Here is an 18,087-nt window from a genome sequence, read left to right as displayed (position 1 = left end):
GAGGTCACCGAATAAGATTTACCTGAAAACAATAACATGGGTCAAGAGTAGAGATTTTTTTTAAAATATTCTTTCTTTTTGTTACTCTTCAGTTGTGGAATCAGCACATCCTAAATATCTTCGTTGAACTTCAGACATTTCTACAAATGGCCTCCAGAATAGGTTTATCACAGGACTTAGTGCTGTTGTCTCAATGAAGCAAGTTTACTTGATTATTTGAAAACTGGAAGTTGCTTTTGGCTCAGATGAAGAAATCAGAATCAGCTTTATTGGCCAGGTTTGAGTAAACAAGGAATTTGACTCCGGTTAATGCTCTCTAAGTACAACACTCACTTAACATATAAGAATAAAAAAAACATAAAAAGAGTAAAAAGAATAAAAACAGAACAGTAAGAATAGAATGAAGGGCAGTAGAAGAATATGTCTATGTATGAGAATAAATACAGTATGTACATTTTCAAATAAATAAATAGACACTATGGGTGGTATATAGGGTAATGCAATTGACGGGGGGGCATGGGATTTACATTTCACACTCTCCTACTTTAACATTCTACAGAATGCATCCATTTTTACATGTTTTGTTGATGTGTATCACTCACTGCGGATGGCTAGGATAGTCAGTGGGTACAGGTGAGGGATATTACAGCCACAAGGGGGTGCTGTGTGTCTATAGATTTTTTCCCCTTAGGTCCTTTCTTTTGTAGCCTGTAAATCATAATAAAATAATAATAACAAAAGCTATGAATAAAAATGAACATTGTTTTATTGCTTTAATAAAGCAATAAACATATTTTACCTTGTGCAATTTGTTTGTAAAAAAAAGAAAATGGTTTTATTGGTGTTGTTATTATTGTCCAAAGGAATATTGCTTATGACACTACTACTACCGCCTTACCACTACCAATAAAAAATAATAAACATGAATAAAAATAATAAACCTTATGATTATTATGATTTTTAGTAGTTGTAGTAGTAGTAATAGTAGTAGTAGTAGTAGTAGTAGTAGTAGTAGTAGTAATAGTGGTAGTGGTGTTGTATTGGATAAAAAAAACAATAGTTCCCATTTCCTGAACCCATCTTCTTTAAGTGCACATCCTGACTTCTTAAGAACAGCAAGCCTCATGAGACTTAATCAGTTTTGTTCTTTGTGGTGGCCCCTGTCTTTGGTTACCTTGTGAGAGCACTGTTCTCACCACCAATCCAGCTCAACTATTGATATGTTCCTGTTTTAATGGTAATGCATCATTGGCCGTCAGGGGGGTAAATTAACCTCCAGTGGGTTGAGATTCAGGAAATGACACACTATATAGGGCTGTGTAATCTGAGGTCATGGTATTATTTGACTTGCCATTTTCTGCGGTTGGTAACATCCAGGGTAATTCTCCAGGGAAATGGGTTGTGATGAGAGAGGAGGCCATCAAGGATACAGTCAGAGAAAGAGAGGGCCAAGGGTTGGATGGGAACCCTCAGAGCTGTAACTGCTTGCATCCTGTCTCCTCATTCCTCTGTAATGTTTCACAATGTCTACTGCTGTGGCTAGATAAACATGGCTGTGAAAGAAACATGAACATTTATCCATTTAGAGAATGTTTTCATTTGAAACAACCTATAGTACAACAAAGGTACTTTTTGTCAGCATAATGCTGTTTGAATCATCCCCATAACCTTGTGGCTTCCTATAGCAACTTGCTCTTCCAGATAAGCTCCAGGGCTAAGACATATAATAGAAATCCTAAATAGGTGTGAAACAACACACTGAGATATGTAGGTGTTTTGTGAAACATGATGGTGTGAAACAGCTTTCAAGGTATAAAAAGAAGGTGGAGGTGTAGCCTATGAGATATGCAGAAAAGTATGGCGCTTCTGTCTGAACCTCAATTACAGTCTCTATTCTTCTTAATATTTTTTATCAGAGCTGTCTGTCCTCTCCTCCTTTACACCTGGAGGTCATAATATATTCAGCTTCAATACGTAGGCCTACATCAAATTTCAAGGTCGGCTCAATGTCATCCTTTGTAGAGTCTAACAAAAGAGGCAAAACATTGTTGCACTTCAAAGAGCCATTAAACCAGGGTGAGGAGAGAAAAAGGAGACATTTTCACATTTCCAGCCATTTGGTAGACCTCTAACAATGGCTCCCTCTTGCCCTGAAAGAAACACACACACACACACACACACACACGGCTGGGAGTAGCAGTATTTCTGCCGTGCATCCTCCAGTCTAATTGGGTTGGATGCTCTGGCCGGCTATTGAAGCAGCTGTGACACTGGTGGCAGCATTTCGCTGGGAGAATTCCCCCGGTGCCGTGGTGATGAGCTCGCGGTATCTGTGTCACCTCGGCTTCGTTTATCAACGTCTGCCCGCTTCTGCTGAGTAGTTTGTTTCCACTGTTTGCGCCATATATCACCTGTCATGTATAATGGGGGCCAGTGGAGAGGATGTACAGCTACTGTTCCTCTCTCCCACGGGTGCAACCACCGCTGCCTCCATTTCCTCCTCACCAGGCCCAGATGAATCGCTATAGCAACCCCAGAATCCTCTGCTCATGGAACACAGCATAGAATACAACCATAAAATTAGAACATAATTCCGTGGCTTAAATAATATTAGTCTACATGTACACAAGCAGACACTGAAGTCTCATATAGAATTTCATGCATAGGTGGACTAAGCCTACAACACTGTCAGAGAAAGTGAAACGTTAATCTTGGCTGAGAAGGGCTTGTGCGGAGTGTTTTTTTAATCTCATTTATCTTCTTGTAGTCTTATCCTACCTTCTATTCTTGTTATTTTTCTTTATCTTTATGAAGTAGACTGACACATTCTGTGAATGTTGAATGTTCTAATAAAAAGCTGCAACTACTCCAATATGTATTATTTCACTGCACTACACCACACACACAATTTAGACATGCAGCATTAGCTGATTTTCATTGTGTGAACACAGGCATATGTTGTAAAGTGATTGCTAGCTATTCTAGCTGAAACAGGCCTACTGTATTGTAGCCTGTGTGAGAGCAAAAATGGCAATTGCTGGATGAGTGAGAGAGTGTGTGTGTGTGTGTTTCTTGTCGAAAATGTTGCCTTATCCTCACTCCATTTGTGTGTTTAAGGGCCTCTAAAGTTTGACAAAAAATGGAAAAAAGTTGGAAAATTATGAGATTCAATTTTCCCATTGAAAACAACCGTGAAATGGTTCTGTTTCCCTAAATAAGTTTACAACATTTTGATATTCACACTCCACAACGCTGATGGCCTATTAATGACAGAATCCATCCCTCAGAAACTTCCCTCACTGGGACCCCGGAAGCGCGCGGTTGCTCTTTTTGGCGAGAGCAGCTGCCAGGAAGCGGAACGAATGAAGTTCATTTTTCACTGTTGGTGATGGCGGATGTTGTCGAAATAGAGACTACGAAGAATTATAACATAGCTGTTGAGAGGATAGATCCAATTACAAGTCGCTATCCTTACTGTATTGTCTGGACGCCTATACCTGTTCTATCGTGAGTGCTATCGTGAGCATCCTATGTTCATGTTTTCTAAGTGCAAGGTGGTAGGCTCTTTGCCGTTGGATAAGCCTTTCCCCGGCGCTGACGGGGATGAGTTCGTTCGTAACAGCACAGGGGAAATGCCATTGTTGGATACGCAGAGTTTAACTGACGCTGATATAGTTAGCATGTAAAACTACACGTAATAGATTTGCCATGTGATATAGCCATCTCGATTTTCAATCGTTGGTTGTTAGCTTACCGGTAGTAGGCTAATGTTGTGTTTCTGTAGCGTGGCTATCGATAGATAGAATGTTCAGGTGACAACAGGCAGATATCGTAACTTTGTAACCTTAGTATGGTTACACCGGGGTGACGTCGCATAAGTAGCCTGCTGTGGTGTCTTGGTATTTAAGCATGTTCGAAGGTGAACAGCTTTATAACAACTCTTGTATATTATTTATGGTTTGTCCTGTCTGTGCGCCATCAGTTGTCATTACTGTATGGCAATAATGTCTGCATTTTGTAGCCTGTAGGCTACCGAGTACAATGCAGCTAAAACTGTGCTCTGTTGTTAGCCATCAGCCCCCTCTGGTGCTACAAAGAAAGAGGGAGCGTGTCACTGTCACATATCTCGCAACCCCTCTCTCCCCAAGTGGGACACTGTAGCTATTGTACCTCTGCGCTGGGTGATACATCTGCATTCACGTCGTTTGATCGCTTCCGCTGTGACAAGTGCCCCCACAAGCGCATTCCTCCTGGAATTTCAGGAACACATTTGACGTTTGTCATCTCCTGTCATTGTATTCATCTGACAGGGTGACCAGGCGATGTAAATGTAACCCCATAAATAAGACATAGCCTACGTTGATGTAGATGTACGAAGCCTTACAGTTGTAGGGTGGAAGATCATTCAAGAGACTAGCGGTTTTTATTTTTTATTTATTTTTATTTATTTATTTAACAAACATAACGTTCTGCCCTCATCCTCCACATCTACTTCTTTTTTATGTTATCTAGGTCAATTGCTCCCTTTCTAGGAAGCCATCAGATATTAATAATTGGGTGGACAGAACTGTATCTAGGATATCTGCTTTGGCTCTGTCCTACTCCACTTTGCCATGCTGGTCACATATTCAACAATATAGGTCCTACCATTTACAACACCTATATACCATATGTTTAATAAGACATATGAACTTAACATTGTACGATACAACATATTTGAACCATACAGTGTATCGACTGATTGTCTGTGGAGTTATAAAGCCAGAATCAATGCTGCACAGATTAGATGTATCCTATATGGGGATGTAATTACGTTTTATGAAAGTTTCTTTCTTATGACACACATGAGCTCACACATACTGTCACTATGCTTTAGAGACCTGTAGTCAATATTTGGACCAGGAACTTTATGCATGTATCTCAAAAAGAGCTGCAATGTACAATGTTCTTGTGTTTTAGTGGGTATGAATAATTTATTCTGTGAAGTATGTGTGCTGTTGTTGTCTGTGTAAGATAAATTCCCCTACATACCCCTTGTCATCTCTCTGGTGTGACAGTGGTGGATTTGTGGTCTTCCCTAACATCCAGCATGATTCCTCTTCTTCATTTCCTCCTCAGATGGCTCCTGCCATTCATAGGCCACATTGGAATCTGCACCTCAGTCGGCGTGATCCGAGACTTTGCAGGGCCCTACTTTGTCTCAGTGAGTACCACCAACACAGACAGATATTTTCATATGACTCCTTCAGTTTACCACATGGTTACACTTATTTCTAACCATCTTGCATGTAATACGAGGTATATCTTTGAAGAGTACTGGTTGTAACCAAGCACTGAACAGATGACACCAGCTGATTAAGCTCCAGATGGGCTCAGTACATGTGGTCATCACAATGACTGCTGTGTGAAGTCATGTTGCAGTTGCAGCGTTCAGGAAGACAGCAGGCATCTGACAACCAGGCCTCCCTTGCCTTCCACTAAACCACTGCAGTCCAGACAAGCAGTGCTGTGGCCTGGGCTGGGCTGAATCAAGCTGTGGGGAAGTGCTGGAAGCCTTAAAAAAACACATGGCATTTGAAGCCTGTTAAAAGAAGCCAGACTGGGTGGGTAGTGGTTTTGAAGTGAGACGGTCACGAGTCCAGCCACAGCAGCCGATACTCTAAATGTCGCCGTGTCTCTCCTCATTTGCCAGCGAAAGGCGGCAGAATCGCATCGTCGCGGACGACCTCTCCGGGACTTTAAAAATCCAACGGAGAGTGGTGTGTGGTTCAATAAAAATCCCTAACATTCCGGCAGCAAGAACATGCCGTTATCTCCCAACCCCCCGACAAACCAAAAGAAAGGGGAAAAAAGAACGTTCCCACGTGGATTGTATTGGCCAAAACCTTCAGAGAATCAGCACAGACCACAGACCACACTGGAGGCCCAGACTATACAACTTTTTAATTTGCGGACCTTAAAATTCTGGTTGCACACGGTTATGAAAATATCACTTGCTTGGGTGAGGGAATCTTCTAGGGAATATTGAACAATGACTAATCGCTGACTAGTCTAGTCTCAAGAATATCTGGCAGGTCTGATTTCCAAGCCTGTCAACTACTACCGTCACATAGCCTAAATTAACTTCTATCCTTCACAGGAGCCTCAGACAGTGTTTCTCGGACAGTGTTTGCAAGGAACAAGTTTGCATCCCAAAAAGATGTAGAGTGTGTCGGAAGTCGCAACTGCACTTTGCAACATCACTGGTTCACTGCCTGACAATTGGTCTATGTAGCTTTGGATAAAAGCGATAAATACCAGTCAACTTTAACTTTTTATATCTATCTATCTATCTATCTATCTATCTATCTATATGTGGCTTTTATGCAGTGAGAGCAGTGAAGAGATTGAGAGAAAGCGAGTGGGAGAGACAGATGGGGTGGGATTGGGAAATGACCCGTGTTGGACTCATGTGGGTGCTCATGTGGTATGGATGCTGTAGCCACTTGCTCCATAGCGCCCCCTGGACTTTTAACTTTTGAACTTGTAGAAGAATAGAAAAAGAAGCAGAGCAGAGAGCAAAAGAGCAGAGTACTTAATAGAGGGAGAGCAGCTTTACAGAAGAGAACTTCTGACGGCAAATTTGAGGAAAAGTTGGTAAACCACCCTTCTTACCTAATCTGAGGGTGCTGATTCTGAATATTTTGTTTACCAAGCTCAATTCTGAGTTCTAAGCCGCATAATCAGCATTTTAACATAAAATAGTGATTTATTTGTGCTTATTTTTCCCTAAATTGGGTTGATTTCAAAAGTAATTACTAAAACCAAACAAAAGTGTTCTCTAAATACATATTTGAGCATTAAAGAAGCCATACTATAGTTTTTTTAACGTATTTAATGGGAACATGATTACAGTTAACATGTAATAAACTCAGAAATTCTAATCAAAACACAACCATATTTTTATTGCTAACATAGTGAGCCACTCATGTGGTGTTTAATGCATTTCATCACAATAAGTTGCACAGATAACCTTCAATATATCCTACAGTACATATGAACTTAGATAGCGGGAATAAGCCTAATGCAGGACTGCATCTACTGTCAGCAACAACCGACAAGTAAAAAACATTTTACTTCTAGTAACACTGGATTTGGTATGTGTGCTTGCCTCCATACTAGAGCTTGATAATGTGCTCTTCTAATATGCCATTGAACAGCATCACTTGGTGGTAGAGCCTCCGATCCTCGACATCTAGAAAACAGAGTGGCTCTGGCATAGTGTTGTCACGATACCAAAATTATGACTTCGATACAATACCTGCCATAAATATCTTGATACTCGATACTGAAACGATATCCAAATCCTAAAATATCTGGAAAAGAAAGGACGCAGGCCTCCTCCAAGTGTATTGAGTCATTTGTGTTGAATTTGGTGCACTTCTGGTCAATTCTGGGTTTTAAACTTCTAAACTTCCTACATAATTATTATTTTTGTAGTCAGTAAAATAGTAGTTTGTGTGTGATTAAGTCCTTTATTGTTTGTTATAGCTCATTTATATTGTGTGGTGTTTTGGCAATAAATTACCTTTAAATAGCCAAAGTAGGCTAGATCAAGGTCAGTGTTCAAATTACTGCATGCAAATCACTTAATGCTATGCAGAAGAGCCTAATCTTTAGGCCACCTGATGTAGGCTACCCTAGGCCTTCTCGTGTTTATGGGATTTCTTTGACAGTTGCAAAAGGAAAAAAAGTTAGATAAAGTAAAGATAGTCTTCTATACTCTCTATACTCTCACTCTTCTATACTCTTCTATACTCTCATTAAGGCATAATAATCCAGTCACTAACCAACTCGTCTGCTGCAGCTCAACCTTGTTGCTGGAAGTTAGCCTACGGGGACTATTTTCAGGTGCTGCATGATATCATATATGTGCCCATGGTGTTCCTTGATTATTACGCTGGAATGAGAGTAGTTCCATGTCAAATCAGACTAGAAAATTGCCACGTTTCATTTTCCGTTGGTCTTATTGCACTTTCTAACTTGAGTGGAGACACATTTTAAATAGGAAAATTACTGGAAATCTTAGTCACTTTTAAACGTGATGCTAGCAGGCGAGAAGTTAATGGTCTAGCTAAGCTGGAGCTAAAACTGGTATTGCCAGACTTAAAGAACGGCTGGATGAACTGGAGAAAGGTAAAAATCAATTGTTTAACTCAAGGGGAGGTGGAAAATGAGTGTAATTCCCCAAATGGTGGAATATCCCTTTAATGAATGGATGCCACAGCATCTGGGCGTGGCTGAGAGGGCAAACAGTCTTTTGACCGTGTGGTGGTGTGTCGTGTGGTGCCATGACGTGACAAGCCGTGTGCTACCATATAAGAGACTGCTTTAGGTTAATTGTTTGTTTTATTTTACCTCAAGTTTTCTGTAACATTCTATCTACATCAATAACAATAAATGGTCATTGGACCGACTGTATCAACTTCTACTCCTCATCTATACGACTGCATGCATCAAGCTTTTTCCAGCTCAGCCACCGGCAGAAAATCAGGGAGCAAAGAACCGACTGGAAAAAGCTACTAAAAGAAGAGTACTAAAGAAGAGCAGTGCTCACCTCTCCTGCTGCTCCACCACTGCACTAGTCACACACACACATACACACACACACACACACACACACACACACACACACACACACACACACACACACACACACACACACACACACACACACAGTCCCTGGGGGTCATCCAGGGGTCTGGGCTTTTATCGGGACCTCCGATGCCTCTGTGGTGCATAGCGTCATCCTGCTGTGACTCCCACACCTCTCTCTAGATCCACCTCTCTCTAGATCGACTCCCCCAGGGAATGCCTTTACGCTGCTGGACCCTCAAACACACACACACACACACACACACACACACCAAAATGCTGACATCTTTACATCAATGTTAGTATCACTCCCCCTCCCCCGTCCTCATATCACACACACACACACACACACACACACAAATGCTGAATGCACACACACACACATAAAAATATACATGTATGCACTCAGGAATGTCTTTCCACCATTGTATCCCATAATCATACTTACCTCCCAACCCCCAACCTCATCATATACATATACATACACACCCACAAATACACACATACACACACACACAGGGAATGTCTTCCCTGCCACCACTGCTATCCATGTGCCCTGTGGTCAGCGTGACCCACAGGGACGAGGCCAGCAGTGAAAGCTCCCGAGGGGCAACGTGAGAGGGCAGGAGGGTGTCGTCTCACCCACCAAGAGGAGACGTTACTCGTTACTCTCCTGATCAGCTTCACTCTGCTTGGGTTGTGGAGTGGAAGTACACACACACACACACACATGGTGATTAGAGAGGAGACGTTACAGTATCGCCTGATCAGCTTCACTCTGCTTGGGTTGGGGAGTGGAAGTACACACACACACACACACACATGGCGATTAGAGAGGAGACGTTACAGTATCGCCTGACCAGCTTCACTCTGCTTCACACTTACTGAAGTGTTTCTCTCTCTCTCTTTTTCCCCTTTAATCACCCCCACCCCTTCTAGACTTTAAAGTGAAAACATGCCCTTGCTCTTTTTTAAGTCTTTCAAAAATGTTGTTTGTCTTCTTTAAGTGTGTGAACATGTAATTATCATATTACATTATGTGTTTAAAACGCCCCTTATTGTTTTGTGTTTTTCTCTGCTGCTTCTCTTCAGGAGGACAACATGGCCTTCGGAAGACCCACTAAGTGAGTTAATTAAATTCCTTGGAACGCTTCTGTGCTGACGACTCCTGACAGACATGCAGTGTCCTTCAAGGACAGTAAATAACCATAATGCCTTCATGGAAGTGCATATCAAAGAGATTTTATTATTCCATTTTTCCTACCACAGTGTGTTTGTATATGTGTGTGTGTGTGTGTGTGTGTGTGTGTGTGTGTGTGTGTGTGTGTGTGTGTGTGTGTGTGTGTGTGTGTGTGTGTGTGTGTGTGTGTGTGTGTGTGTGTGCGCGCATAAGTGGAGAGCCAGGGAGCAGCATTATTTAAATGATGCTTTGAAGAGTGGCCAGGGAGTTTTTGCTGTTGTGGCCAGTGCATGGTTCTAGTGTATTTGTGAGTGTGGTTGTTGAGGGGATTTTTCTGTTCTGGCTGGCTGTTTCTGCAGGTACTGGATGCTTGACATAAGCAAAGTCTACGCCAGTGGTTCCAATGCCTGGGACACAGCAGTACATGATGCCTCTGAGGAGTACAAACACAGAATGGTAGTGTGTGTGTGTGTGTGTGTGTGTGTGTGTGTGTGTGTGTGTGTGTGTGTGTGTGTGTGTGTGTGTGTGTGTGTGTGTGTGTGTGTGTGTGTGTGTGTGTGTGTGTGTGTGTGTGTGTGTGTGTGTGTGTGTGTGCGCGCGCGCGCGCGCGGCAGTTTCTGATGGTCTGTCTTATTCTGTGTGTGTGCGTCCGTGCATGTGTCTGCGTGCGTGTGTATGTGTACTAAAACCTGTATAAGTATTCCTACTGATTGCCAGAGATTACACTACATTGCATCACTCTTTGCCCCCTGCAGCACAACCTTTGCTGTGACAACTGTCACTCACATGTCGCCATGGCGCTGAACCTGATGCGTTATGACAACAGCACCTCGTGGAACATGATCAACGTTTGCCTGCTCGCCCTCATCCACGGAAAGCATGTCAGGTGAGACTCCGCTCATCTCCAGCAGGGGGGGAACTTATTGGGACAACCTGTCCATCACAAAAGGTCCAAATCTAAATGTCAGAAACGCCCACACGCTGAACAGGGAGGGAGGGAGGGAGGGAGAGAGAGAGAGAGAGACCTCTCCCTTTCTCCCTCCATCCACTGAGATGTGATGAGGCAGGAACTGTCACTACCTGCCAAGGGCATCCACACATCCTCTGAGCTTTTCTCTTACTTACAGTTATACTCTGACCTGTGTGTGTGTGTGAGAGAGAGAAAGGGAGAGAGAGAGAGACTGCTCTGGGAGAGAGTGAAAGGGAGTGAGAGAAAGGGAGAGAGAGACTGTTCTGAGAGAGAGAGAGGGAGAGAGAGAAAGAGAGAGAGACTACTCTGGGAGTGAGTGAAAGGGAGTGAGAGAAAGGGAGAGAGAGACTGTTCTGAGAGAGGGAGAGAGAGAGAGGGAGAGCAAGAGAAATTATTAAATGGTCTGCTGTCCTGAATGAATGCATTGCACACTAATGCACGCTAAAAGCTTTTTACAATGAAGATTTTCATTGAATTTTGCTTTTAGTCTAGGACTAGGCTTAATCCAAGCAGGGGAAAATAGCCATAAATGTTCCGAAAATCAGTCACTAGGTACAGACTCAGTGACCACACATTGGCCATAGAGAGAGGCCGCCACAAACAAACATGGCAACCAAAGGAGGAGAGGGTATGCACATGCTGCACACAAGAAATCGAAAATGAGAAACATTTCCTTTTACATTGTAAAAAATTTAAAACATCAGATCAATATATTTCACAAAATTTGAAAAAATAATCCCAAATTTTAGAAATCTACAGAATGACACTCAAATCAAATACTTATTAGGAGAGTACCCAACCTTATTACCACTAGCGGCACGATATGTCACAGAATGCCATAAAGCACGAGACAGCCACTAGGCAAGCAAATATATATATTTATCTTTCCTTTTTTTTTTTTTTTTTTTCTCCATTGTGTGCTAGTGTGTGTATGTTTGGGGGAGGGGATGGAGTGTGCGGTGTATGTGTGTGTGTGTGTGTGTGTGTGTGTGTGCTCTAATGTTCTATTATTTTTATTATTCTCCATAGTCCATGTCAATTGTTATTATTATTATTATTATTTACAATTGTTTTGATGTAACTACTGCTTTGGCAACATTGTAACACTTACTGTCATGCCAATAAAGCTCATTGAATTGAATTGAATTGAATGTTTAGCCTCCCTGCTAGGAGGACACCCATCTCACCTCCCATATCCTGAGGTGGGAAACTGTTGTTCGACTGGTATTGTGACTCAGATGCGATTGATGTTGTAAGGGAGGGAGTGTAACAGTAGCCAAAGAGGATAGTGCCGCACGCGCCGGCCTCCCTTGTCCGAGGTTGGAAGTTCAAGTGTGGTGCTGGACCGTGGTTATCTCCACCATACTGGTTACGTGTGTGTGTGCATTTGTGTGTGTATAAAATAAATGGTGGGGTCAGTGCATGGCATGGAAAGGCATTCATAACCCGCGGTCAGCGTTGTGTTATCAGCCAGTCGAGCTGAAGGGAAACAGATGTTCATTGATGATGTTGCTGCTCCATCCCATAACCTCTGGGGCTTGGTTGTTATGGTTACACTTCTGATGCAGAGAGATCTGTGACGTCCCTTGCTCTCTCTCTCTCTCGTACACAGTCACGCACGCACACACCACATACACACACACACACGCGCACACACATACATACACACACACACACACACACACATACACACACCAGAATGTGCAGTCACGATTTAGGCCCACAAATCTGGCTAAAATTACATTAATATTCATCTCTTGAATTATAAATGCTGTGTGCCTATTGGACTTGTGTGGGGATTTTCTGATGATCATTTGCATTTGTGGAAAATTCCCACCTTTTCTGCCATTTATCTCTCTCATTCGTGGTCTGTTCCTCTCTCTCTCTTTCTCTCTCTCTCTCCTGCTTCTCTCTCTCTGTGACCTATCAGTTCTTCTCTTGCTTTCTCTCTCTCTGCTCTCTGTCTGACTTGTTTTCACTCTCCGACTCCTGATACATACTTCCTTGTGTTCTTGCTTTCACTCTTTCTGTCTTCACGTCTTTCTCTCTGTCTCTCCTCTATGTCTGCCCTTTTTAACACATTTCTCTATCTATTTCTCTTTCTCTTTTTTCCTCTGTCCTTTTCTCTGCCTCTTTCTCTTCTCTTTTCTCTCTCACTTTCTCTCTCACTCTCTCTCTCTCTCTCTCTCTCATGTGTTTGTCTGTCTTTGTGTCTGCAGCTGTGCTGGGTTTTTGAAGACTTGGCTGCCCTTCCTCATCCTCTTCAGCGCGATCCTGGCCGTGGCGCTCACTCTCAACCTGCGCTGATGGACCTGAAGCACACAGAGACGTGAGCCGAGGAGAGGACGGGCTCATGGAGGCGACGGGGCGAACCGAGAGGGGAGTCTCGGCCCTCCTTCATGGGGAACAGTGGAAAGGAAAGGGTGTGGGTGGGTTTTTAAGGCCTCATACCCATGGCTCGCTATTTGAAGTAAAAGAGAAAAAAAAAAAAAAAATTACATAACAGTTTTCTCACCCCCTACACTTGATTGTAATGACACGAGGCTAACGTTACTATTAGCCTCGCATATACTGTAACTTCACCACAGAGTACAGAGACATGGCCGACGCCACTGAAGGCAGTCAGTACAGCTAAGCGCGTTCGAGAATTCAACTCAGTGACTTGCTTGAATTTCAGAGGCTCCGGTTAGTAGCTACCTTCTTTGGAGGTTTCTATCCCTTCTGTTGCTCTGGTACAGGAGGAGGGCCTAGGCCTTTTACAAAGTGGTTGTCTGTTTTTAATAATGTTCAATAATGTTTAATGTTCAGTTTCTCATGTTTGCCTTGTGAGATTGTCGCGTTTTTGCTTGGTTTGGTCAGCTAGCATACCCCCACGCTGTTAAATATTTTCAAATGCTTTCTAGCTTACTTCGCCTCGTTTGCTTTTATATGAAACACAGACTAGTTTCTGGATTTTCTAAAGAAACCTCTGTGCTCTGACTGTGTGAAATTCTGTTTGGTACGATAGTAACCGGTAACTATTAGGAGCTGAAGCCGTGGCTTTTGATGGAAGTGTGCATGATGTGCTTTGAGTGTGTCAAGTCTGATTGTTGTCTTCCAGCGTTTCTGAATGTGAGAGTAGGAATCAACATGAGTCCAAGTGGGAATAGATGGCTTTAATCCATCAGCAGGCGTTGCCCCAATCGCCCCCTTCCCAAAAGAAAGCGACATTGATGTCTGTCTATGGGGAGTAAGCAGAGGATGACATGGTCCAGGGCTTTTTTTTGCGGTGATTGAATTCTCATTCTCCTCAACTCTATAACTATATCCCGACTTTATAAAAGACGCATTGACCCCTTTCTTCATCAGCTGTGTTTTTTCCCCCCTCTTTTACTCCTCCTCATTTCTTACCTCTTTCATCCCCTGATCCATGAAACTAATGAATGCAGTCAGTGCCTAGGCCAGGGATAGAAAAAACAAAGTCTGCTTTTCCCTCGATGTTCAATGTATCCACATGGTTCCAGGATTAGGAATAACAGTCTGTGCCCCAATGAACTCCAAACTCAATGGCTGTCTCTACAGCAGGTTTTATTTTTTGGTTTTTGGTTTTGCTCTCTCGCGGCATTCTGTGTAGGACACTGACAATGATGTCAATCTTCATTTGTTTACCCTTCTTTTTTTTTTAGCCTCGATGGACTGTACATATTAACTTTCCATTTAGTTCCAAACACCAGTTGAACTCGCTGTAATCCTGCACGATTGCCAGGACACCAAACCCGTTGCCATGGCTTCAGTGGCAGAATCAAATCCCCCCTTTGTTTGGAATCAAACAAAAAAAGCAATGCCCCCCACACCCTACCCCACCCCACCTCCACACCCCACTTCCACAACCCCTCCTTTACCCTTCCCACCATCCCCTCTACCTCCTCCCCCGCTCTCCCTCTTTCTGGCTGGAGCAGCAGGTAGTCGGAGGTTCCTGCGTCTGCGTCCCCCCTCCTTGAGTGTGAGAGGAGCGGAGAGGAGCGCAGCCCCCGCTGGCTCCCAGCACCCCGCGACCAGATTAGGGGGACGCCACGGGGAGGAAATGCCCACGGCCAAAACGCTCTCACGTGGGGCCTTTTGGGGGCTTTTCTTCCCAGCCACTTCTTGTTCTTCCTCCCTGGTAACGTGAGGCATTCAGATGCGGCCGCTGCTGCTGCACTAGGGAGGGGTGTGGGTGTGAGCAGGTGTTTGTTTCTACACCTTGTCCAGCACAGTTTAAATAACTAGAAATGTTAGTTTTTTTCCCGATTTAATTTGTTTTTTTCATTTAATTTAGTGAGCTATTTTTTCATTTCTAGTCTTTTCATGATGCTCTGATAGGCCTGTCATGATAACTCTGTTGGACTTGACTTGACCCTGTGACTCTGGTGGTAGATGCTTTTTGTAAATATTGAACTTGCTATTTAGTAAGATCCAGACCTAGTGACCTTTTCTGTTCTGGTGAGACTACAGAGTCATTCATATGTAGCATTGACTCTTACATCACAACAGGCTTCTGTACAACAGACTCATTTGTGAATGTCTGTGTATATGTGAAAGTGTGTGTGTGTGTGTGTGTGTGTGTGTGTGCGCCATCATGCACATGGGTGTGTGCATCATTCTTTCCGGTTGTGTGCATGTGTTTGCCTGCATGCCAGCATGTGCCAATTGTAATCATGAAAGCATGCCTGCGTTTGTGTGTGTGTGTGTGTGTGTGTGTGTGTAGGCTACTAGTGTGTGTGTGTGTGTGTGCAGGTGTTTAGTGCTAGCCAGGCAGCCATCGGCAGCCCCAACACTCATCTCTCCATGAATGTGGCAGAGACGTCTCTTGACAGACCTTTTGTTTACTCCACAGCAGCATATCATTACTGAATACTGCATAACTGCATTTGTACGGACCGCAACATAATAAGCTACGTTTATACATAAAATTCTTATCTAGAGGCTATTTTTAAGGATGTATTTTTGCTGACATATTACTATATTATCCGTGTAGATTGTGTACACCAGTTAACAGATTGTAATACTCTCTTCAAGTGAGCCTGCTTTGTGGAAGTGTCGTTGACCCAGTTGCCTGTAACAAATGGTTGTCGCGGAGCAATATATTAAACTACGAAGCGCAGGATTCATCTTCTCTCTTGTGCCGACAGAGATATACTAGAAACCGCAGCAACAGGACTGTGCAGTCGGTGAGCTACCTGAAGCGCCTCGCTTCCCAAGAAACAGTTTGGTGCTTCCATTTTCGTATCCCCAAGCTGAAGCTCTCGCCCTCCCCTCTTTCTTTTGCAATTAACAGTGTTGCTCTCAGCGGTGGTAATGTCCCCAGCCACCTCTGCCTGTACAACGATAATCTCATTACTCAGTTTTTGACTGACGTTTTCTGGAAGGTTCTGTGAGGTTTTCAGTTTGGTGAATTAGCGGCAGATAGATCAATATGCTGTTCTTGAGTCCGGTATCGTCCTCACTTTCTGCTGCTGTGTCCGAGGAGCAGAGGTTTTCTCTCACTTCTCCAGGGTCCTCCTCTGTCACGTGTGTGTCTCTCTTCTGTCTCTCCCTACTCAAAAACACTCCTGATTTAAAGTCTGCGTGGTTAAAATGTATACGATTTGCTATCAGCCGAGTTCAGCTAATCAGTTGCATTAATTACTTCTGTCAGGCAATCAGAGCAGTAATGACTGGAAGATGTGACGTGTGTGGAAACAGGAGTGGCAGGAGCGAGGCCTCCTGTGTCTGAGGACTTTCACTGTCACAACATGTTGGTGGCGGAGACTGTTGTTATGTCACCAGAGGTTGGCAATGATAGAGCAGTCATCTTTGATTTTTTTTTTTTTTTCATCTCCACACGGGTCGGCTGTGCACCGTCTAGCCTACCCCCTACTTGTCACCCTCCTACTTGTCCAAAGGACTCAACCTCTGCTGCTGATTTGGGGTGAAATGAACGTCATAAGCTATCAGAGTCAGGGTTTGGGGATGCGGAGACCGGTTCATTTCTGCCAGTTCAAACAGGTGACAAAAGCTTCTCAGTAAGTTTTCCACACACAAGGCGGGAAATCATAGTGTCCTGGAATTCCAGTATTCCAGCTCTCTCTTGGTTCTTCCAGATTAACTACTACAGTGCTGTACTGTCCAGCCAAAGTGCTCTGCAAATAAAGGAATCTAAGAAATGGTGTGATCTTGTAATGTCTGTAAATGACATGGAACTATCTTAATAAAATCATATTTATTACAAAATTCCTTTCTCTCCTTTAATACACATCACATGTTAATACACATCACAGCATTTCTGATCACTACCTAGGGTTTTTGATAGGAATACCAATGATATATGTTGTAGGCTATTGATGAGCACATGTTCTATAGAATTTTACATGTACAAATTAATAGGAATTTCCCTTATCCTTCACCCAGACGAACCATTTCTGCTTTGAAGTTGAGTATCAGGATTGCCAAGGACTACAATGTTACAATGTGTCAAATCTGATAACAGTTCATGAAATTAGCCTTGCCTACGCATTGAATCGGTCAAGTCGCATTGTTTTATGAGAAAACTATTTTGAAGTAGAGCACTGTGACGAATCCAATACATCATGTCGTGACGGTCTCAGTTTTGACACCAGGCTGTCAAAAGGTCGGTCACTTAAATTCGCGTCCTTTTGTAGTCGCTGAAAGCCGCGGGGCCACAGTGCGCTTTGAAAAGGGCTGGGGGAGGGAAGGAGGCGCCGAGTAGCGATATGTCTACCGTCTCACTGAAAACAATAAGCGGCTCATTGTTTTAGTGGCATCACTTTAGAAGGTTACCTGACACCATTGTTTCCGCTCATGTCTTCCCAGGGCTTCTTTAGAACTGCGACCCCCCCAACACACCCTATTTTCAGGAATCCGATTTGAACGCCAGGATAGTTCTGATCAGCTCTAGCATTTTTTTTTCATATGAATTAAAATTCAGTCGGATAGCTTTGGGTAAAAACAAGCGCGAAATTCATTTGGTCTACATTATTTTTTTAAGTATGGAACGGGCATATGAAGACCATTAGGCCTAATGTCCATTCATATTTTGGGATTTAAAAAATAATGCTGAAACAAGATTTTGTTTTGAAGACTAATAGTGTTGCCAGATGTTTTTTTTTTTAAGTATCTCAACTCAAAGCAATATATTATGGCACTATAGTCTGCACAGGCTCCCCGTAATCATCCAGCCCCTCTCCTTCTCCCTTTGTAGCAGCGACCCGGGGAAGATTTGAAAGGGAGTTGAGTCCCGAAGCCCCTCCCCATCGATTGTGCCCAGCGACGGTGCTTTAATTTC

General features: G+C 43.2%; 1 protein-coding gene across 1 annotated transcript; it reads left to right on the top strand.

Moving 5' to 3' along the window:
• The first annotated feature begins 3,322 nt into the window (after nucleotides 1-3,322).
• Nucleotides 3,323-16,979, top strand: tmem222b (transmembrane protein 222b). The gene is made up of 6 exons (XM_076302248.1): nucleotides 3,323-3,507; nucleotides 5,119-5,203; nucleotides 9,727-9,758; nucleotides 10,174-10,270; nucleotides 10,570-10,700; nucleotides 13,004-16,979. The coding sequence occupies exons 1-6, from the start codon at nucleotides 3,389-3,391 to the stop codon at nucleotides 13,089-13,091; spliced, it is 552 nt and encodes a 183-aa protein (XP_076158363.1). The 5' UTR covers nucleotides 3,323-3,388; the 3' UTR covers nucleotides 13,092-16,979.
• The last annotated feature ends 1,108 nt before the right edge of the window (nucleotides 16,980-18,087 follow it).

Source organism: Alosa pseudoharengus, unplaced genomic scaffold (assembly GCF_046254945.1).
Source record: "Alosa pseudoharengus isolate Yale_2024_CS ecotype anadromous, Long Island Sound unplaced genomic scaffold, YU_APseudo_1.1 YU_APseudo_1.1_scf_23, whole genome shotgun sequence".
NCBI lineage: Eukaryota > Metazoa > Chordata > Actinopteri > Clupeiformes > Clupeidae > Alosa > Alosa pseudoharengus.
Note: the sequence above shows the minus strand (reverse complement) of the source record. Positions and strands in the feature narration are given on the sequence as shown.

What these genes read in the sequence shown, in the direction of transcription:
- tmem222b (XM_076302248.1), top strand. Translation starts at nt 3,389, where the DNA reads ATGGCGGATGTTGTCGAAATAGAGACTACGAAGAATTATAACATAGCT. An exon ending in AGGAGTACAAACACAGAATG is followed by an intron (nt 10,271 to 10,569) that starts GTAGTGTGTGTG and finishes TGCCCCCTGCAG; the next exon opens with CACAACCTTTGCTGTGACAA. An exon ending in ATCCACGGAAAGCATGTCAG is followed by an intron (nt 10,701 to 13,003) that starts GTGAGACTCCGC and finishes TTGTGTCTGCAG; the next exon opens with CTGTGCTGGGTTTTTGAAGA.